At 39.2% G+C, this 23,524-nt stretch overlaps 1 protein-coding gene across 3 annotated transcripts; it reads right to left on the reverse strand.

Moving 5' to 3' along the window:
- Nucleotides 1-1,758: 1,758 nt before the first annotated feature.
- thbs2a (thrombospondin 2a) lies at nucleotides 1,759-21,377 on the reverse strand. 3 transcript variants are annotated; one of them, XM_014983164.2, is made up of 23 exons: nucleotides 20,749-21,376; nucleotides 20,237-20,308; nucleotides 19,437-19,990; nucleotides 19,164-19,248; nucleotides 16,860-17,059; nucleotides 15,808-15,948; nucleotides 15,632-15,725; nucleotides 15,092-15,262; nucleotides 13,294-13,470; nucleotides 11,602-11,775; nucleotides 11,149-11,276; nucleotides 10,895-11,047; nucleotides 9,696-9,914; nucleotides 9,497-9,604; nucleotides 8,828-8,987; nucleotides 8,608-8,726; nucleotides 8,290-8,524; nucleotides 6,399-6,626; nucleotides 5,999-6,270; nucleotides 5,738-5,835; nucleotides 5,518-5,657; nucleotides 3,464-3,494; nucleotides 1,759-3,138 (listed from the first exon to the last, which is right to left on the reverse strand). In XM_014983164.2, exons 2-23 carry the CDS (start codon nucleotides 20,301-20,303, stop codon nucleotides 3,135-3,137), a joined length of 3,558 nt encoding a protein of 1,185 aa, XP_014838650.1. In that variant the 5' UTR covers nucleotides 20,304-20,308; nucleotides 20,749-21,376; the 3' UTR covers nucleotides 1,759-3,134. The 3 variants fall into 3 exon arrangements, with proteins under 3 accessions (XP_014838650.1, XP_014838651.1, XP_087869014.1); XM_014983165.2 differs by lacking the exon at nucleotides 3,464-3,494; XM_088012888.1 differs by lacking the exon at nucleotides 1,759-3,138 and having other exon boundaries at nucleotides 3,460-3,494; nucleotides 20,749-21,377.
- Between the last annotated feature and the right edge of the window lie 2,147 nt (nucleotides 21,378-23,524).

Raw genomic sequence — 23,524 nt, forward strand, 5'->3', positions numbered from 1 at the left:
GGCTGGAGGTGTATCTACACTCCAGTAACTTGCCATCATCAGTGTGGAAATGTGTGTGTGATTGGGAATTACTGATTTCATTGTATCTTTGAGTGTCTTAATAAAGCACTATTTAAGTTGGATGTCATTTCATTTCATATGAACTGACAGGCCTAATTTTCCATAAAGTTATCAGGGATTCCTGGGTCACTTTTTCTCCCCAGTCCACTCCTGCTTTTTTTCAGACTCTCTGACTAAACTCAGCTTCTGGTTCCTGTTGTTGATGCACTGACAGTGATTTTATGCCAGCAGGACCTATAGTGCTCGCCAGACAGCTATGAACCCGAGTTTTATATGACTGGTTGAAAAGCCTCCACAAACATTACCTATTTTTGTGTGGATACAGTACCATTTAAACCTAAATTACAGACTATTAATTTGTTGATCTAATGAATCTGGGGATTTTACATTCTTTACATGGAGGAAGAGAGAGTGTAATGGCTGCTGCAGCTCTGTATGACATGTTGCAGTCTGCTGTGTTCATGAATCCTCCAAGTCAAATAGTGAGTAAATGTTAAGACACTTAAAGTAAAGTGTTTGAGATAAAGGACACAAACTGCTTGTCGTACACCACTCCTTCAGGATTTTCTGCCTCTAAATGAAAATTCATGTTCCCATCAGCTACAAGTTGTTCAAGCCCTGGGTAATAGACATCACCTACTTTGTTGTTCTCCTGTTCCTGTTCTGTAATTTCTTGAGATCGTATCATAATATGTGAGATTTCTTAATACCAGGCTATCAAACAGGTTCTGTTTAAGGTATCTGTTATTTCTGCCCAGAGAAATTGGACAACTTTTCAACAGTGATGGTTAATCACAGTTAATTTATGATTTAACAACTGCTTCTAGACATAGGGCCAGGTTAGTTTGAGCTGACTTTTAAATAAAGTTAGTCTAGAAAAAAAAATGCTTTTGGTATTTACTAAAGCTGACTTTGTTTGATATTAAAATTTGTTTCAGGATCTGAACAGGCAGAAAAATAAAGGACAACTGCACTAACTGATTTAATTAACTCCTGATTAATTTCTGATGAGGACTGAAATATTTGGTACCTTTTTTTTAAATAGACAAGAGTTTGGGAAAATATTAGTTATGCTTGTTTCAAAATCAAAACAGTCATAGTACTAAAGCAAAGCATTATAAAACAGTAATTAGCTCTAATAAAAATTAATAAATTTATTCCTTTTATATGTCACTACCAACCAGATGTTTTGGAAAATTGTCAGGCTTGTTAGTCTGCTATTTGTAACGATTTTCGGAAGAAACCCGTAGGAAAAGGAGAAAACAGGATCATCTTTAAGGATGTTTTAAGCAGTGTGAATAAAGTGCACAGCAGTTTAAGCTCAGAGGAAGCATCTGACCTGATCTAATGCACAATACTTTATTGCTTCAGGTCAAATTTATTTCAGACAAATTAACAACCCATCCTGACTAATAGACACAGGCTTTGCCAAATCATCCATATTGCCCATTCGCAGTACTAAGTTTGGTTTATTTTTTTTATTTTTTTTTTGTGCTGCCAGCCCAATATGACTTATTGGGTCTAAATAAAGGAGCAAAATCCCAACACTTCTCTTTTAAACACACCGTTCATTCATTATATGAGCTGAAGAGACATAATCTGGATATTTGAAGAAAGTGTTTTAGGAAAGTGAAACACTTCTTGTTTGTAAAATTATTCATCAGCCAATTTCAGTTTTTAGTCATATGTTCAACAAAATGGTATAAAATGGTTTATTTGTAAACAGAACAATCCAAATTTGTAAAAATGTCTATGTAACATCACAGAAATAATAATAATAAAAAAAAAACATTTACACTTTGTGCATTGCAAATCTCAAGTAAAAGAAGAAGACGGAAAGCAAGCAGGGAAGAACATAAGAAATACACAGACTAATGCCAATCAACTGAGTCACTGTCATGATCCCAAGCCACACTGTACAGTCACACTTTGTCTTTTGAGACCTTCATATGGAATCATTTCATTCAACACTGTAAGGGTCCACATATCCAATGATGATGCTAAAAAATACAACATAGGAGTGTAAAACTACTTGGAACAATACGTCTTTACAATCTTTCATTTTTAAGACTTTACCACAAAATGTAATGACCCTCAGATTGTCAGGTGCATATAAGTGATCTGTTAGGCAGCACCAGACTTACCGGGGAACAGGCACTTCAGAAAAAAAAACCTGTAGCAGCCAGTTTTGATGATTAAACTCATATAGACAGAGATAAACATACATATCACTTTGATGTCTTAAACTGAACAACCACAACTAATATACCTTGTCACCAAGGTATGAAAATGATCATTTCTAAGCAACTTTCAAAAACAGTCCCTCCGACAGAAGTGACAGAACACTTAAAAATCTTCAGATATTTGTGGTATGCTATCTTGTTTGTGATATTGAACTATATATCAGTGTAAACAAATAAATAAAACTATTTACAAACTAGCACAAATGCAAAAAATAAAAAATACAGGCTGAGCCTAAATAATTTACAAAAGAAATTATAGTACAGACTTAGTATAAACATCTTTCGCATTGTTGAAATCAATCACTGTAGTTTCCCATTTTAAATCACATTCATCATAAGAAGAATGTTGAGAAATAGTGTTGATTAAGGTTTTAGTTAGCTGGTTGGTTTATGTTTTGTCAGACAGAGCTCTGACAGATGACTGACCAACAGCTGAGTAAAAACAAAAGAATATCTGTCAATAGAAATCACTTACATGTCAAAGCGAGAAGGCAAATGCAGGGAATCACAAATAATTGATTCCCTTGTAAGTGATTCTCCATCAAGTGGTCACACAATAAAGATAAAGATGTAGAATAGGTACATTTTTTATTTTTTTGATATTCTGCAGAGGCTTTTTAAGCATGTTTACTATGTTCAGTTTCTTCCCATGAATGGAAAAATTGCATAAGGGAAACTGAAATCTGCCATGATGTCATTTCCTGTCAACGTATTAAGGCAAAGGATGCCTGTATGTAAAGTCTTATTTATGTCCAGATGGCTTCACTGGTGACAGGGTTCAATTGGAAAACTTCTTGCCTTCGTCCATCTTCTGTGTGTCATATAACTCAATTATCTGCAAGAAGATTTGAGAGACAACTATAGTTAGTACTGAGTTCACGGTAAAGCCTCCACATTGAAAAGCGACAGAATGCAGAAACAACATGTGCACTGTGGGCATTAGGAAGCGTGTCTTCAGCAACGTGGCTGTGATTGTGAATAAGTGCCGCAGGCTCATTTTCCACAATTTAGCAACTTGGCACTCAGCATAAGATCCTTGGACTGACGCACAAGGCCTTTCACAATGCAGCTGGGGCATTGTGCATGGGCAAGCTGACAAGCAGAAACAGCAGTTTTGTTCTTGCAACAACAACTCGACACACAAACCCTTTCCCCATTACCTGATGAACACTGTTGGGAACTCCGGTTTATCTGAAGTTTGGAAAACATATTGATTGTTTACAAAATGTTCTTTGCATGCAAGAAACAATAACAGTTCACACAGAGATGAGAAACAATTAGGAATTTAGACTCTGTAAAAAAATAAAATAAAATAAAATATCCCTAGTCTTTGTTATCCATCTTTAAAAATGAAGGTGGTTTGGCAAAAAAAAAAAAAATATATATATATATATATTTATATATATATATATTTGACTTGTTTTGCTCATTACACAAGAGAAAAGAAATGAAACGAGCTGATTCTTGTAGCCATTTCAGGAAAGTTTGCTCTAATCCTCATTTCAGCTGATGATTGAGGAGTTTCTTTCATACCCATGCCATTTATTAACTCTCAGCCAGCTGTTGGTGGATTTACTGGTTTGTTTTTGAGTCACTGTCACATAGCAGAGTCAAGTTCTGCTTCGGCACAGTTTTTTGTTTTTACAGATGAGCTCACACATTTTTTTTCCTCAAACACCTTCTGGACCACTGTAGAGTTTATAGCTGTGAGGTAGTCAGGTGCTACTCCAGTAAAACATCTTCAAACAATGATACTTTCAGCTCTGTTCTTCACGGTAGGTATGACGCCTTTATCCTGGAATGTTGCATTTGGTTGTTTCCAAACATGTCCAAATAATGAAGGCTTAGACTCATCTCTACATTATTTCTAAGTCTTAGTGTTCATGTCAAACTTTAGCATTTGTGGAGACTTCCCTCTAACCATCACACAGAACCATGTATCAAATGTGGAAAAGCTTCTTCAAAATGAAGAGTAGCCATTTTCTAATGTTCTTCGGATGAGATACACCACATTGTCCAGATTTATTTAACATTAGAAGTTGCGTGTATTTATTAGATTTTATAGATAACATTCACATGTCTTGCCTCACTTACTTTGATTTCTCAATATTGTTGAAAGTGATTTTAAATATTCACATGTCCAGCTATGTTAACAAAGCAATACAGACCTCAATGTTTTCACACGGCTGTTTCTCAGTGTTTACTTTTCTCACTTTTCAAAATAAAGAATAACTGACTGCTTTCTGACTCATGTCAGAAAAGGCGAACTTTCCCACAGGCAGGTTCTTAGCGTCCTAATTAAGCATTGGCTGATTAACAGGATCAAGGGATACAGAAGTTTAACAGCTCCAAATTTTCAAAACTGTTTACTCCCTTACACCATTCCTTCAGTTTAAAGTTCTTCTAATGAGATGCTGGAAACAAAGTGTTGAAGTTTTCTCCAACTGTACATGTTGCTACTGGCTTAATGAAGGCTACTGCATCTTTTTTTTTCTCCCAAATACAAGAAAGACAAATTCAGCCTTGTTTATATCCAATTGTAAAAAAAACAAACAATGACGGTGTGGAAATTAAAGGAACGTCACCCATCATTTTTATAAAGCTGTTCAAAACTGCAGCTGGAAAGCTAAGGGCATCATATCTCAACTGAGACAGGAGTCTCCATCCAAGTAAACAGACCATATAATTAACCAATTATAGAGGTTTGTTGTACTTGTGTTATTTTGTAAAGAGCAAAAGGCAAAATTGGATCATATTTCATACACTAGGTTTTGCAAAGCGACAGCCAAATTTAGGTGTTTTCTTCCTCTTTTTGTTTTGCTCTTAAGTTTGTGTATCAGAATAATAATAAAAAAAATTCAATGACTGTTGCTTTGGTGAGCTTAGCGACAGTCAGAATAATTGGGATTTAAAAGCATAATTTTAAATGTGTGTAAATATCCTGATACAGTAAAATTGTGGTCGATTTTTTTCAAGGTTATCATATCTCATATTCCTAATTATTAACAGAAAAACATCGGGTGGGCAGCCCTTATGTCTGGCTGTGTCTCTCTATAGTTAGTTAGTTAATCTCAAGTTGTAAACTAGCCATCTGACAAATTAAATAACTAAATATCCATGAAATGACAGCCTTACAGTAAGATTTAAGATACCCAGATAATTCAAAGCTCGCAAAATGTTTTGTTTGGCAAACATGGTTATGGTTCCAACTTACCTCTGCACTCATATTTGAGGTCGGAGAAGAAAACCAACTCTTGGGAGAAGACAAAGAGGCCTAACCTGCCTCCGGCAAATGTCTTGTCATAAACTGGTCCTGAGTCAGCCATGATCTGTTTCCCTTCATACACCACAACCCTGAAGAGAACAACAAGCCATGACATTAACACATAAACATGATGTTAAAAGAATACAGGCAGGTAAATAGGTTGCCCTACCTTATAAAGCCAGTCTTGGGTCTATGGATGAGATGCCACCGGTAAGCTGTGTAATCCTTCCAACCAATGTTTTTGGGGTCATGCCACAGAGTGCGCACCTATGTAAAGTATTAATTCGACTTTTGAAACAGATTTCACTTTGTGCTGCTTTATCGAATAAAATACATTACAGTTTGGGCTTATGACAAGGTAAAATATAGAAAAGAACCAAGAGCTGTGACTACATTTGTAAGTCATTACAGCATTTGGATGAGATCCTACCTGTCCGGCGGTGTTCCCCGTATGCCACAGAGCGTTCCTGAGGTTTTCCCCAGTTCCTGTGGTTGAGTTGACAACTTTAAGCGAAACGCCAGAGATGCCAAAGGCTTTGGATGGTTTGTCCTCCCAGTAAGTCTGTGTGATCTGCTTCCACATCACAACGTAAAAGCGCCCGCTTGACTGATAGCCGAAGACAAAGCCAGCATAGTCGTCATCTCTGTCTGTGTTCACATACATGGTTCCACTAAAGTCCACGGCATTGAACTCATCAAAACCTGCGGGAGGAAAACAGATACGATACATTCTTGGGAGTCTACAGAGCCAAGAGGGTTTCTTTTGGAAAGCAGTGCATCAGCATGAAAGGCTTGTCTGACGGCAAACATTTTGCATGTGTGCTGCTCACCAACTGCGATGCCTGGATCAGAGTTTGCAGTCTGAACCAGTTCTTTGCCCTGGTGCCTGACCACCCAGTTGGGATCAATTTGAGTTGTTCCCTTTGGATCCAAGTGGACCATCTGGAACTTCCTGAAGTCTGTAATGCTAATGGCATTGTTCTCTGGACACACGTCGAGGATGTCCGGGATGCTGTCATTGTCAAAGTCGTCTTTGCACGCGTCCCCTCTTCCATCACCTGTTTTGAATGAAGCAATATTTTAAAAAAACATCAACAAGGGTGACCTACTTTTGAATAGGTTTGAAAAACAGCTGTACGCTGATGTAAGTATCCCAACACTCCCACTACTGAGGAACATTCGCAAGTTAAAATGAAAAATGGATGGAAAAATAACAATTCCTCCCAGAAAAGGGGGCTTTCAAACCCAGGCCAAGTATACTAAGGCAAATCCTTTTTTTCTTGTTGTGACAATTTCCACAAGTATTACTAACATACAGTCTGACGTATGTTGGAGTTGGACTGCGTGCCGGGAAAGCGGGGATGAAAATAAGCCAGTAGTTAGGAAAGGAGAACTAGAAGGAAGTAACCAGCTTCCTTTTGTCAGCAGCTTTGTTACTGTCCTAGTGAACCAAAATGGTTCTATCAAATTAACACTATCTGACAAGCTTTACAGAGCGCGAAGGCATCCTCTCCAGAGCTTTCCTACTCTGTGGTCTGTTTCCATTTACAGACAGCTGTACAAACTCCAGGTAACCCTGCTTTAAATGGGGCTCTTTGGATTAATCACGAGGAAAGCTGAAAGGAAATAAAAACTTCACAACCTGGCATGTACCCCTCTGGCCCGCTAGGCCATGCAGAATGACATCACTCGTGCCGACTAAGTTGTCGACTTTTTCCACAGCCTCTGTACTTCACACCTGCTGCAGGGAAACTAATTGCTGAGCATCAGGGAGAACTCAAAACCTCACTGGGTAGTGAGAACAAATAGCGACTACGTGGAGTTTGGAAGAGCAGGACTAGAAAATACTGGAGCATGCATGTTTAGCTATACGGTGTATAACCAGATTATAAATAGAAGAAAAACAATGAGGTATTTGGAGGAGCCATCCATCATGCAAGAAATTATAGTAATAACACTGACCGAGTGTATGTTTTAGTTAGAGTTTGCACAGGAAACAACCCAATTGTGTGAAAACCAGGATGGAGCTTTTTTGGATGCTTTATTTAAGCAAAACTCCACTTTCTCCTGCTTTTCTGCATGCCGACATAATTACATATATACTAGAAAATACATTTACTTAAAGGGGACACTAGAATTCATGTAATTTAAAAGTGAAAGATGGAAGATAATAATCTGGAGTGTTAAAAAAGACAAAAACAACCCACAAAGATATTGTTGAGATCATAAATTAACAAAAAAATATTAGAAATATTATTCTTCAGATTTTTTTTAGATTGAGATTAATAAATCAGAATCATGAGGCTGATCACTGACATGTTTTCGTAAACTTTTGACCTGATGATCCAGATTTCAGCCAAATTTCTTTTCTAAAGAAACAAGTTGGGTTAGGATTGCTAGAACTACTTAAAAGACCAGTTTCCATTTTCCCTGAAAAATGTAGGTGCTCACCATAACTCCAAAAAAAACAAAAAAAACAGCAAACACTTTGAAATTCAGCAAGTTAAACGATAGCCAAATTTGTAAAGTTTTCCCTCACAGTAAGCCTTCCTGCTATCTGCTAGAAGTCTTGCTCTCTCTCACTCTTCCACAGTCTGAATGAACTGCTGGCACTCCCTCGGTAAGAATTTCCAGGAGTGACCTGCTGAACGAATGTAGCCTTCGCACATCTGGAACATGCTTCAACTGGAATGTTAAATCATTTAAAGGCCACATCCTCACCGTCGGCATCCTCCTGGTCTGGGTTAGGCGTCAGTCTGCAGTTGTCCTTGTCATCAGCTATGCCATCATTGTCATCATCATAGTCACAGGCGTCTCCTTTTCCATCCTTGTCATGATCTGCCTGGTTGGCATTGGCCACATAAGGACAGTTGTCCAAATTGTTCTGATGGCCATCCTCATCAATGTCCTGATTATTATCGCACTGGTCTCCAACCAGGTCATTATCCACATCAGTCTGTTGAGCAGATACAAATATAGTCATTGATACTTCATATACCTACTATGTGGTTTCATTCTTTGCAGTGCAGGATGTACTACCTGGTCGGGATTATGAAGCAACGGGCAGTTGTCACACTGGTCACCAACCCCATCCATGTCTGTATCCTTCTGGTCAGTGTTGTACACATAGGGGCAGTTATCGTTTTCATTCTGAATTTCTGTGAGAAAAAATGTGCTATTAGAACATGCAATTTTATTTTAGTGCATAGATTTAATAGTCAGTTGTGCTTCAGTTCAAAAACAAGCATGGCCAGTTTACCATCTCCGTCAATGTCCACAGCACAGGCATCGCCTTCACCGTTATGGTCGGTGTCTATTTGTGCAGGGTTGTGTTCATAGGGACAGTTGTCACAGCGGTCACCTACTTCATCCTTGTCAAAGTCAAATTGGCGGGGATTGTAAAGGAGGGGACAGTTGTCCTGTGCAGGGAAGAGCATGTTTGTTAATGTCTGTTTCTTGTAAATCTTTAAGCTCTTATTGCTCATCCAGACACAGAACATAGAATGTAATATAAAATAATAACCCTCACCAGACCTGTTTCTGATTTCAAAAGTAATATCACATTGATTTGTTGGAGAGCAAAATGATTTATGCTTATTTTATTTTAATAATCTAAAGATTATCCAAAGACATTAATTCATTATCTGCTTGAAGTCTTACTCTCTCTAGTTCTTCAGAACCACAGAAATGTTTAGCATTTTATTGAAACTAGATACTATCCACTCCACATCGCAACGCACTGTGGTTCATTTTAAGTTAAGCAAAGTTTTCCTTTCTTTCACATTTCATTTAGGTTGTTGCTCACCTGAGCAGAAATGTGAGGTTGCAACTGGGTTCTGCCAAATATAATCTAACTTATCATGAGTCCTCTTACGTTTTCCGTGGTAATAATTCTTAGTAATTGTAAAAGTTTATAAAATTCTCATACTCGTTCGTCCATAATTCCATCGTTGTCATCATCCTTGTCGCAAGCGTCTCCCTGTCCATCCTTGTCAAAGTCTTCTTGTCCAGAGTTTGGTAGGTTGGGACAGTTATCCTGAAATGGTTACAAGAAGTTCACAAGATTCATCAGCTGAATTTCGTGTCACAGCGTGGAGGGCAACTTCCAAACCAGTCACTCAAAATACCTTTTTGCAGTGGTATGTACTGTTGGCACTGCAGACCAGGTTCTGATTGGGCCATCCATCCAGGTCTGAGTCCTCTCCACACAGAAAGCCATCTCCAGCGTAGCCGGTGCGACACTCACATTTGTACATTGGGTCACTAAAGTGGCTGATGTATATACATTCAGCATATTTGTGACAGTTGTGGGTCTTTTCTTTACATGGGTTTTCTGGCTCACATACCTAACAGAACACAAACAAACGGACAAGAAGTGGAGGCGGTTTTATGAATACAGATGTTCAAGTTTACTTCAAAGAGCAACAGTTGCTGGCATGGCCTGCACTGAAAAGATTCAATTATATTAATCATATTAAATCTCTGTAATCACTGTTGTTTATAAACAACAACCCTAAGCACTTCCAGGTACGATCGGTTTTATGAGATCCTTTTGGATTGCATCTCATGTTCGCAAGTACTGTTGCCTAATACAGCACACAGGTACACCACATCACCAGGGGATGAACTTTCATCCATTTTAGATACCACACAGTGAGTGCACCGAGGCCAAACTAACAGCATGATCCAGCTTTTAAACACATATGTGCAATGAAGCATTTTTATTCCCGATGATAAGATGGTTTTCAAAGTCAATGTGAAATCAGACAACCATCTGCTGAGCATAAAGAGCATTACAAAGGGAAATAAAACATGACTGATTTTTTTTTTTTTTTTTATTTTTTTAGTTTCCCATAAATTCTGGGATCAAAACAGCAAAAACAACAGTGTCCCAGTGGAGTGTGTTATATATGGAATGTCCCAATACCTGTTCTAGAGATAAAACGTAACAGCTGTGACTTTTGTTTTTATAATATTGAACTCAAAAACAATTATAAGAACTGGGTCGGTCTGTTTCTGATCTTACCAGAACCAGAGAGGTATGACATATGCTTATTGTTAGGAGTTACTCCAATCTACTTCGTCTTCTCCTCTGACCTCAATCTTCTACTGGTGCTGATTTATTTATTTATTTATTTATTTGTAAAGTTAAGTCATATTCACGTATAGTTGATGCTTTAGTCATAAATATGTTTGGATCCAACACCAAAATACCAGGGATCTGCTCCTGGAAATCCATTCCTTCTCTTGTTTCACTTCTTCGAGGCTATCTATCAACTTAACAGAGATCAGCTAAAGACACTGACTGAGTGCAACAAAAACTCACTTGTTTGTTTTTCCTGGCTGCCTCGACACCCATACCAAACGGCTGTGTGCCTTTGTAGCGCTTTGGACAGGGCAAGCAATGGAAACCCGGGTCAGTGTTGACGCAGCGCTGTGCTCCACCCACTTTGTAACAAACATCAGACACCATGTCACACTAGAAAGGGAAAAAATGCATTGGCAAAATGAAAAATAAGAACCCAAATAAAGGAATTATGAGAAACCCACTGAGTACTTAAGAGGGTCTTTTGGTTTTACCTCATTAATGTCTTCGCAATGAGTGCCGTTTCCACGAAAACCAGCAGGACAGGGGCCGCATTCCCAGGAGCCGTCTGCTGAGCTGCTGCAGTCGACCCCTCCAAAGCAAGGGTTGGACAAGCATCCATCTGTCAGAGAAGAGAGATGGGTGGAAACAAACAGCACATTGTGTCATTTTGAAAATAAATCTCCAAACACATGTCTTTTTTTTCTAGTAGTCATAACAGACTTTGTTGATAATTCCTGGCAGTTTGGCAGCATCTTTGTGACACAACCTGAATTTATAGTCACCACATAATTCTAATAAATCAACTGCCATACCTCCTACAAAGTGAGACTTTTTTTTTCTTAAACCAAAGTTACGATCTGAAGAAAGTTTCTTGTTGTTTGCAAACCTGAAACCTGTTGTGGTAATAACTGAAAAAAAAAATAAAAATGCTACGTTGAGCTCACCGATAGGACAGTCTTCCTTGTTGCAGCTGTCGCTGTCGGTAGCCTCTCCAATGCACTTCTTGCCACCATACTGAGGCTGAGGACTGTTGCACTCACGGGAACGACTTTTGATTCCTCCTCCACATGTTGCAGAACAAGTTGCCCAAGGAGACCACGGTCCCCAGCCCCCATCAACTACAAGGGAAAATAAATTAGTGCTTAACAAAAGCTGCAAACACTCATTTCTCCTTGTCTAAAGCATTAGAATAGATTTTGTCTACAATTAAATCATATTGTTCCCTTTATTCAGATACTCTAAATTAGGATTTTATTCTCTAATTTAATGTCAGATTATTTGTAATTATTAAGTAAAACTAGGCCACGTATGTTAGTCTTTGTACAAACTAGTTTACAGTTGGGCTAGAGATTAAGTCCCCCGTTTTAGCTCTGAGGATTTGCACCATTAATCTTTACCAAGTTTTTAAAAACTAACCTCAACCTTCATAGAAGGAATGAAACATTTCTTGAATTACTGTTTTCATTTAGTAATAAATAAGCCACCATGCATTTGCAGTGGGTAAAAAACAACAACAAACAAACAAAAAAAAACATCAATTTGATTATGAAGCCGCTATCACACTGATAGGACATGGAAAGCAAAGCTTAAAGAACATTTTCTATTTACCCAAAAATAGCTGGAATTCACAGAAGAAAGGGGGAAAAAAGTTGATATTCAGTCAATTAAGAAAGCACTTTTAGCCCTGATAAAACAGATAACTAAAACTAAGCTTCTTAGGCAAAAGCACGGCAGTGGCAGCATCGTGGTGTGGTAACACGTTGACATTGGTCAAAATCAAATCAGTTATGGATATTATTAAACAGATCAAAGTCCTTGAGGTGAAGCTGTTTTACATGGGGTTAGGGCACATACCTTGGAGAGGGACAGAGGTTTGTCTTTCAACATGCCAGTGCACCCAAGCACACTGCTAAAGCAACAGCCTTAAGGGAAATATTTTAAGTTCCTGGAACGGCCCAGACCACAGGCTGAAGAAAAATTTGAGGTATGATTTAAATATTACTGCACAGCAGCTGCACCCATCAAGCTTGATGAAGATGAAGCAGCTGTGCCTTGATAAATGAGCAGAAATCCCAGTGACAAGATCTGCCAAATTTATAGTCATACTGATCTCTAACAGACTTCCAGCTGTAATTGATGCAGACGTTGACTCTAAAAAGTATTACCTAAGTGAATTTAATGATGTACAATAATTTTCTGTTCATCAGAAATTTTTGTTAAAAACAAATAACATGTGTTGCAAGGATAACTTCAGCATTTTTGTCTTTTATTTTAGTTCAAAAGATGATATAAAGCCCATTAAGACACCCGTGTAAGAAATTTTAAGAGTGCTGTGAATTTTTGAAAACTCTGCCTTTTATCACTTTAATCATTTTTATAATCTTTTTTTTTTTTTTTTTTTTAAACAAACAACTTTGCAGAAACAGAAATATGGACCCCGACGCTACAAAAGAAAACAAACTGAGCTTATTTTGCTCAAAGCTTCCTGACAGACTGACAGGAGCTCAGTCCAGAGCACATGGGGAATGTCGCCCTGAGGCGAGCCAAGGACTGAATGTTGGACATGTGAACACAGCAGACATTTTGAACAAAGATGCTTCTTTTTGAGAAATCTTTTCTTTAGCTGAAATACTCACTCGGACAAGGTTTGGCAGTGCAGCTCTGAGTCTCTCTCCCGCTCCCTTCGCAGTCTTTTCCACCCAGCTGCGGTACAGGAGCGTTGCAGTGGCGTATTCTGGTGATCTGCCCTTCTCCACAGGTCACCGAGCAAGACGACCAAGGCGACCACAAACTCCAACCCCCATCCTGGCGAACTGGGGATAGAGAGGAACACCTATCACGCAGACATCACCACAATACATATATCCGATGTTGCGCTTTAGATTCACACCCATTTCTAGCTGTAAACAGTAAACATTGTGTGATAGCGGGAAAAGGCTGCCCACTTTGAAATGTGATGTTTACGCCACTATTTATGTCATCATAGTCAAACTCCTCTTCTTGTGGTTAGACTGTTTTGGTGCCTCACATACATCCTGAGTAATGGTAGCTCAAAGCAATCACAGATGATGGTCCAATATCCAATCAAATCCCATATTCAAAACTGTTGCCTATAATAAAAATCAAGCTGTGAAAAATATCTGCTTCTGCAAGAAGGAAAGAAAATGGTTGCATTTAAGTGTTTTAGATAGGCATAGGTGACTTTATTAAAAGCAGTTTTAATAAAGATTAATTCATTTATTGTGTGCAAAAAGCTGTCTTAATTCACTAATGTGCTGGAAGATATCCCAGCATGACTGACCTCTCTTAAGCCAGGCTTTTGAATTTACCACTTCAAATCCTTAATTTGGATTTTTTTCTGTTTTTTTTTTTTGAGCCCTTCAGAGGCTCAAAAGAAAAAGGCTAGGTAATTCCTGGGTAATGTGCTCCACATCACTGTCCAGCAGTGTAAACAAGAATGGTTGAGCATCATCTGATGCTCAACCATTGGTTCCAACAATCCTTTGTCTTTTCTCAAAAAAAAAAAAAAAAAAAGAGAAAAAGGATTACTTCTGTACGAGTGATGAAAGCATTCATGGAGTAATTTTAGTAAACTAGCCACTTGTGGGAAGGTCCACCACTGTTTCAAGTTTTCTTCTGTTCTCCACAATGGCTCTCAGTGTCCCAATGCCTTAGAAATGGTTGTGAACATGTCAATGACGTTTATTTCTCAACTCTTCTTAAAAACGTTTTTAAGGCCAAGCATTCTTGATTCTACAGCTGTGTCTGGTTTCCAGACAAATGGGATGAATCACACTAAATGATTGATTTAGACAGGGGCGCTGGGTTGCATAGCTTTCATCCCTTAATAAATGCAACCGTCATTTGAAAATCATTTTTACATCTACTCAGGTTTTCTTCGTGTGACATTAACAACGATTTGGTTATCTAAACAAGTCGAATAAAAAAAGGAAAACAACAAAAAGAACCCTTAAAGGGGGCATTATACAAAGAACATCCCAGTAAAAACATCCTATATTTTTTACATTTTTGCATGGGAGCCAGTGGTGAGTAATTGCACAGTGGAACACCCTCTTTGCCAATGATTTATTTGGAATTATTTTTTGACAGAGCACACCCTTCAACTCAACGATGAGATCCAGTTCCTCACTCACACTCAGACGTACTGTGACAGATCCAAACTCATGAAGACGAAAGCTCAGCGTTTTGCACTTTGAAAGATTTAGTCTCGTCTCATAAATGAGCTGAGATGACTTTTTATGCAGCTCCATTATGTTCTCACCTCCCCACATGTCATGCAAATGTTTTGTTTTCGATTAGTCAAAGTGGTAATGGAGCATAGATAATTCAACACAGACACAGTAATATCGCATCGCAAAGGCAGCCACTTCTGGATGAGGGCAATTTGGAGAAAAAATGAGTCAAGCTACTTACCGCGGCTGTCACATTTTCCCAAGCTGCACTTTCGGGTCTGGATAGATGGTCCGGTGCAGGGGTTACTGGTGGCATCGCATGAGCGACCCCTCTGTTGAGTTCCTATCCCACAAGTGACCGTGCATTCTGTCCACTCCGACCAAGGCGACCAGCCGTCTTCACTGTCTTTAGCTGGAAAAATCCACATCTGCTTATTGTATTTTATTATTTATTTATTTATTTATTTATTTATTTATTTATTTATTTATTTTTTGCATTTTAGTACTGGAAAAAGATCATAACTTCTTGCTTTCATTCTTTATGTCACTCTGTTTATCGAATGACTTCATCTGAAGAACCCACAGAAGCCATTCTTAGTGTCAATAAATATGTGGTTTACTCCCTCAGACAAACTGGCTGCAAGAGTCATGTGCTATTAAAGCTCAACATGGACGGAATATTGTTTTTTATGGCACACGGCTGCATTAGTTTAGAAGAAAGAACATGGAGCAGCAGTTGCGTTCGTGTTTGCAACAACAAGAGTTTGTGCGAACTACTTACGCATGCAGACGGGGCAGCATTCTCCATCTATTAAAGAAGGGCTGGCGCAGGCCACTGGCGGGCATGTAATTTGGTGGCACACTATCTTGGACTCCTGGAATTAGCAGATCATAGAGTCTATCGAGTTTACAGACTTCAGCAGTAAATGTGTACTGTCCCGCATGAACTGGAATTACCTGGCATTTACATTTAGTGCAGCTGTCCACTACCCAATCTTCCTTGTCATCAAACAAGCGGCCGTCCTGCCAGCACATGTTTTTCTCTTTAGTGTCCTTCATTCTCCCAAGGGCCTCCTTCATGACCGTATTCTCCTCTGTCTGAACACATAGCAGCAGATCAAGAAGGACATTAGTCACAAACAATTAAGGCACGCTAATTATATAAAAGTGCATCTGGCTGTTGCAGGTATGAAGATCAAATACAGACAAAACAATTATGTTAGGAACACATGTTAGGGCAAATCATGGAGAATGAGAAAGATCAGTCATCCAGCTAAGCGGTTGCAGTTACAACACTAGACTTCTTTTCTTTTTCTTTTTTTTTTCTCTCTTGCTTCTGAGCGAGCACAGCAGTAAAACCTCCTGCTTTCTTTTGCACAATACAACCTCCAACCCACTTGGAGACCAGGGGATCTGTGGCTGGACTACTTCAAACTTCGGGAACTGTCAGTCGATTAAACGCTGCCAAAGATTTCAGTGTTTCACTGTGCAAGCTTCCTCTTGAATCGGGAAACAGCAGTGTGCAGCACTAGAGTGTAAGACACCACTCGATCTGGAAGAGCCTCAGGGACCCTTTTCATACCAACCACTTTTTTTTCCCCAAGGTTCATGCCCACAGTCTCTCACTACTGGGAGGCTCCCAGAGGAAACGCAAGAGCTGTTTAAACAAAGTCAGACATTAGACTGGACCGAGCCACTGCCAGGGGAACACTTCCTATGTCCACATGTAACATGTCATAAAATCTGCCTGACTCATGCTGCCACAGATACCAGAAGTCAAACGGGTTCAGTTGTCACAGGCCGCCCTATAAACAGTCCTGCGGCTTTGTGCTGTTTACTTTCAAACAAAACTAGGTTACCCAGTAACCCAATTTAAATGTCTTACGTTATGGATGTCATATTAAAGACTAGTTTGTTCCTTACGAACCTGTAATTTGAATTAATCAGTACAACTTTAGAAGCAAACACAGGAAAGGAATGTGCTTGGTCCAATCGGTTTCCCAACTTACCACTTTCTGCAAACCGTCAATGAGGTTACTGACAACCACACGCAGACCTTTCAGCTCTTGGAACATCGTGCTAAGTTCCTCACAGGAGCGTTCGCACATATCTGCACCCAGGTCGTCGGTCTTTGGACCTATGATGTTTGTGGTGATGGACGGGCTTACATCCACAATCTCTGCGCTCTCTCTCAAGCCATTGTCATCGTCTAAAAGAGAGAGGCAGAAGAGATGTAAGCCGCTACAAGTCGGTGATGGGAAACACATTTGAGATCATTGTTGAAACATGAGGTTTATGATCTGCAGACAATGTGATTTCCTGTTTTGTAGGAGCAGGCCAAAAGACGACGTAATGCACAATATAGCTACTGCGATGTTTAATGCGCTAAAATCAGATGTGCAGTTTGTAGCTGTGTTTGATTTAAACAAGGATTAGCTTTCTGAATCTTTATGATTTCTAACAACAGTGATGGAGGACACAAGGCCCTGCTTCAGGAGACCTCTGACATAGGGAGACCTCTCCAACAAATTTACTTGAATTTTATCATATAATCTTAGTTAAGTCAGCGAAAATCTCTCAGTTACAGCCACTGGAACCTAATCCTTCAGTCCTTCTAGCTACTGGCCAATTTAAAGGGCAAAATGAGGCTAACTGCCAAGTTTTTTTTTTGCACCGTCAACACATCTGCAGCAGAAAACCCAGCCAAGCATAACGTGTCTACCAGCTGGGATTTTTGCACAGACAGGTCACAGGACAAGGAGGCAGAAATACAAGTCTGCACAGTAGGAAAGGACATCTTTTCTGGGAGGAGTTTGCAGCGAACCTTATAACATAATAGCTGCCCGCATTCCCTCACAGTTTACACCTCCATTTCCCTCAGTTTACCTGTCTAAACTCTGAAGTTTAATTATATCACAGCAGAGTTTGCGAATGCGTAATTTCCAGAATAAACAAGACGCATATCAAAAAGCTCTATGGAGCGCCTGTCGTCCTGCCAACACACAAGCACGTATCTGCTTGGATCTGGCGATGTAAATTGGTGAAGATTAACAGCAGATCGGGGACTCTAAATCAAAAAGTCATTCGACTTGCCCAGTGATGTCCCACAATGTTTTATTTCCTCCCCAGTCTGCTGGATCCATTTAAATCTCAGGAGGGCTTGTCTGTGAAAGCGTTTATGCATTCTCCCCTCTCCCTGATTGACATGCTGTGCTTTTTCAAAGCATAGCAAGGAAAGAATTCGACAGAGAGCGAAATGAGGGGGCTAATTTTAACGCTGCTCATTAATGTCCGGTGTGTTGGCTTTTACGAGAGTGGTTTGTGCGGGTTTATGGGTGTCGTTTTGCATTAAACTCTCTGCCAAGGTGGAAGCTTGACTGGCACCAGTGAGCGTGCAGAAGATTTAAATGCCTTGGTGACATTTGTTAAACAAATAAACTCTTTCAAGCTGGAATTTAACACTTCTTGTGGCAACACATATGCAACGATCACTGGAACACAGGACATTCCTACTCAATGCATGTGGACTCACAGTGCAATAAAGCACCAAAGCATCGACTTCCAGACCTGGAAACCTTGCAGTGTGTTGTAAAAGGTGCCTGTGTTTCAATATGCTGTGTCTATATCTCCATAGCTAGTACTCTTGTGAGTCCCGCTAAAGATCATGAGGTCCTTATTTTAAATTGGGCCAAGCTTCAGCTGAGAAAAGCAACCAAAGCAGCCAGTTTATGATCTCACCACGAATGTGTGTGTGTGTGTGTGTGTGTGTGTGTGCGAGCAGCTGGAAGTGGAAGCTCTGTGATCTGCAGTGTTGCCTTCACTTTTCCTCTTTTTCTATTTTCTTTCCCAGGATATTATTCCAAGTCCACTGCCAATGGAAATAAATGTAAGCATCTGCATCTCTTTTTGTTCAGCACTCAACCTCGAGCCACCGTGTCAGCACTGCCGTTTCCACAAGCAACGGCGGGAGATCTTCGCCACGTATCTGCGAGCCTCTTTTTGAGCGTCAAGAAAGTCCTTAGATTCATACAGTGGAGGTAAACTGGTTGCTGCGGTGGATACTTAAACAAAACAGAGACATCACATGTAAGGGTGGTTGTATGGAAGGGAGTTGCATGTGAAGGAGTCTCCAAAGCACATCTGCAAGGGATCAGCCTCGAAACACTTTGCAGTTCTGATAAATTTGATTCACATTTTGGATTCAGAAAGACCATGAAAGATCTCAACTTCCACAGAATGCCAGGAACCTTTAGATAAATACTACAAGGCTTTCTTCTTCTTTTTTTTTTTCCAAATAAACACTTGTCTCTCACCTAGTCTTGTGACTTCACAGTCTCTACTAAGGAGGACGTCTTCCACTGATGTATCGAAGATGAAGCGCACATTCTGAATGAGGCCCTGTTAGACAAAAAAAAACAACTTGTGGTTAATGCCGTTATTAAATCTTTTGGTGGAAGAACTCTTTCTAGAGGTATAATAAGTTTTTACCAATTCTGATCACAACTTTTTATCATTGACCCTCTTCTGAATTGTTTCTCATGCAAGACAACCATAATTCTGATCTCAGAAGACTCTCTCCATCTTACCCTGAAGTGGTTCTCACGAATCGATCCCTTTGCCACATACATTCGGCTCCCGTCGGCCTGAAGGCGTTCATAGAAGGGCTCGTCCAGGATGAAGCTGTCGATCAAGCTGCAGCCCACAAACAGATTTGCGTTTTCCCCATGAATGTGAAGTGTGATGTTCTTCCACTGCGAGTCGGCCAGGTCCACGTCCTCGAACGAGACCACGTTCTGCGAACCGTCCACCCAGTACACCAGGTCCAGGGTGTTGGCCCGTCCGTTGGAGACGATCTCAAACTGCCGCCGGCCGTCGGGGCCCTCCAGGCCGATCAGGGTGCCCCTCGAGGAGCGATCCTGGCGAATGCTGGCGATGAACACAAAGCCCTCGTTGTTCTGGATCTGCTGTAGTATTTGTTTCAGTATGGGGGCGCTGACTGGGGGCAGGTGGTCAAAGCGGATGAAGCGGTAGGCAGGGAGATCAGAGTATTGGCCCCGGAACTGTTTGGCCCCCAGAGTCTTGCGTGTAATGTGGCTGATTTCAAACAGGTCAAATGATGTTTCATCTTCCTGCTCTCCATCTTGAAATCAGTAAATGAAGGGATGAAAATAGGAAATCAAATTACTATTGGGGATTAATGAAGGTCCATGAAGTTTTTAAAATTTACAATTACGGATTCTAATCAAAACCAGCAAACCTGTCAATAATAGAATAACTAATCGTTTTTCGAAAGGAAGCAAAGTCTTGTAGTCTTAGTATTATTAGACATAATTAAATCAGTGTGGATAACTTAAAATAAATAAATGATCTATAAAGATCTACTTACCTTGGGGTGTTACTTGATGGAATGTGGATATGAACAACAAGAAGAGGAGACTTCTCCTGAGTATCATATTTCCTTCATAAAACAAAGATATTTTATTAGCTTTTGCTGTGCTTACTTAGTCCAACATTCAGTTTCATTTTGATTCAATGTTTTATCTCTTTGTCAGCTTTTCTGGTAAGAAATTATACAGTACGCTGCAGCAGATGGAAGATTAATTCAAAAATCCAAGGAAATAAAATTACATTTAATATAATTTTAATGTATTGATGTCCTTCTCTCAATTAAATATAAAAGAAAGAATTACATAAAGGGAAAAGTAACTGTTAGATAATTGTGCGGTTATATTTCAAATATAATCCGATGTACTTGAACTATACAGTTGTCTAGAAATCATTTTCATTAGTAAAAAGCATCAAAAGTTGGCTTTTCGGGCTTTATTTTTAGATTAAAACATCAATCAAACCATAAGGGCAAAGAGTTAAAGATAAATCCGTTCATGAAGCTTAACTTACCTGGTGAATTAAATTATTTATTTATTTTTTTTTTTTTTTTTTCAAACGCGGACTTATATCCACCCGCAAAGCAAAAGCCGAATCGCTCAAACTGAAACGGAAGCAGCTTATTTTATAGTTAGAACCCAGGACGAAATGAATGAGATGCGGTATTTCCTGCAAACTCCGTGCGTAAAAAAAAAAGCCGCTCCAAGTCCACCTTGTTCCGCTACATCCAGTCTGGAGGAGTCGAGGCACGGCAGTGACTGGGGCTCCCGCTCCTCTCTCTCCCCTCTTATATATTTAGAGGCTTGCAGGAGAGCTCGTCCGTCACCGTCTCTCCAGGATGAACGGTTTGCGGTGGGTTGTCATGAGATAGTTACATAAAGGAAATCTTCCGATAGCTATTGCGTAAAGATCTCATCCGCACTCGAAGGGCCTGAATGTTGGACACGTGGCCCCTCCCCTGATGTCTTCCACCTTGATGCCCAGCTGGCTCCCTCCCTGCGAAGCCCTCATTCCCACTGTGCTGGCAGCTGAGTCACCGTCTCTCAAAGGAGCTCATTTAAAATAAACAGAGAAGCAGATTTGATTTTATGTACATCGCTAAAACAGCGCCAGAAACAGCAGGCTATTTCCGCCCCATAGGCTAATGCTGCTTTTCTTCTTTTTTTTTCCCCCTTCCTTTTTTTATATCACACGTGCTTCATATCATTGACTATATTTTATTGGCATAAAAAGATAACCCTAGTTATCTTTATACTTAAAAGTATAGTTTCCTTTATTTCGGGGGTGGAATCTATCCAAACCTTGAAGTTGAAGGTTTAACGTCATGAAAGCCCCTCAAATGGATTTAAGTGCGCACTTTGCCAATGGCTGTTACTCATCTCTTCTTGAATTTCATTCGATTTAGGCATGTGTTTCTTTTTAGAAATCTTTTAGCCTTCTTCGAGTCATCAGACAGGTTCTCTTCCATGATTATGCAGGTGGCAGTAATGACAGTAAACCAGCTTGGGTTTGATTAGTAAAACTGAGCTCAGATTACCAAAAGAAAACTGACTTGATTATAATTGATGATTTATAAGAGCATTTTTCAAACAAAGCTGAAGCTGAAATGGAAGTGTTTGTAAAACAAAAAAGTTAAAACAAAACTAAATACTTCCCAAGAATTCTTCAGACATACCAAATACTTCAAACCCTACAATTTAAATGGGTGTGATTTCTTTCTACCAAATGCATAAAATCAAAAGATCTTTTCAGCTTAAAGTTAAATTGCATGTTCCACTTCAACTGCAAAGTTTGATGTCCTTTGATATGTCAACACATTAATGTAAGTAGAAAGAATCACTGCATCAATCAGTCAGTGTAATCAACCCCCAAAATATTGGATGTGATCTTACTTTAAATTGGCAAATTGATTTGATACTATCTTAAATTACATTTTTCTCTTATATGCCACTTTTGCCAAATGCATTGGTCAACAAGGCTGTTGTCACGCAAAATTTGCGTGACATGCCATTCTGATAGGATTTGATGGAATTTTAGCCCAATGTTTGCTGATGGCTTTAACTGTTCAGAAGGTTTAGGAGTGATTGTGACAATTTTTGAAGATGAGTATTTGTGAGGTCAAACACTAATGTTGCCCTTGTTTGTAGTTTCAGGTAAGTCTACTTCTTCAAAACCAAACTTGTTAAATCATGTATTAACAGACCTTGATTTGTGCATTGGTGCACAGTCATGTTGGGACTGAACTGAATAGTTTATCTCCAGACTATTTCCATGGAGACAGGAGCTTGACATTTTCTCAAATGCATTGGTATGCAAAATAATTATGTGTTTCTTTCACTGGAACAGAGGCCAAATCCAACTACAGAAAGCCACACACCAACCTCCCATAGCCACTAAACTTTACATTTGATACAACACAGTCAGGCAAATTCGTCCTGAATTGACACTATGTGAATAAACTGCTTTGAAACCATAACTGTAAGTATGTTTTATTATCCTTACTTTATAGTTATTATTAACAGAGCTACTGGATTGATTATTTTCATGTCTTTTACCTGTGTTCATAAAAGCAGACCAAGAGAATTATTTCAACCAGAAGATGAAAAATATTCCCAGGAATATAAATGAAATTTGGCTATTTCTAATATCACAATAACTACTTAACCTGTTCTGTACAATGTCAGCTGAACGGCACAGCATATGACTCCGGAATCCGTTTCTGTTTTAATTTTGTTTCCAGCACTTTGTGCCTTTGTGTGTCTGGTGTTTACTTTCATTTCTATTTATATGTCTTGTGCCTTCTGTTCAGTTTGCTTTGTATTTTCCTCCGTCACCTGTTTCATATTTCTGGTTGTCACACCTGCATCCATTTAGTCATAATTTCATTAAAGGTAGTCCTGCTTTCACTGAACTCATTGTCAGTTGTTTTTTTTTTGTCTTTCCTTTGGTATTGGCCTGTGCTTCCCTCCTTGTCTCCCCTCAGTTTGCTTGAACTTAAGTTTTATTAGGTTTTGGATTCCATCTGCAATCCAACGTTTACGATGGACCTTTTTTTTTTTTTTTTTTTTTTTTTGCTGGCTTCTTCCACAGACATTGTTCACTGTATCTGGACTTGTGTTTCTGGTCAATTAAAAAGAGCAGATGTTCTGTTGTTTACAAGGATTTTAATCTCTGAAAAAGAAGTTGACTTGTACTTAAACAAAAAAGGTAGAAACAAAAATGCTTTTTTTTGTTTGTAAAAAGTTAAGTCTCCCTACCCATTGTAACTAGTATTACTTTGCTTGGATGA

This window comes from Poecilia mexicana, unplaced genomic scaffold (assembly GCF_051168715.1).
Source record: "Poecilia mexicana isolate PSO_F unplaced genomic scaffold, ASM5116871v1 scaffold_15, whole genome shotgun sequence".
Lineage (NCBI taxonomy): Eukaryota > Metazoa > Chordata > Actinopteri > Cyprinodontiformes > Poeciliidae > Poecilia > Poecilia mexicana.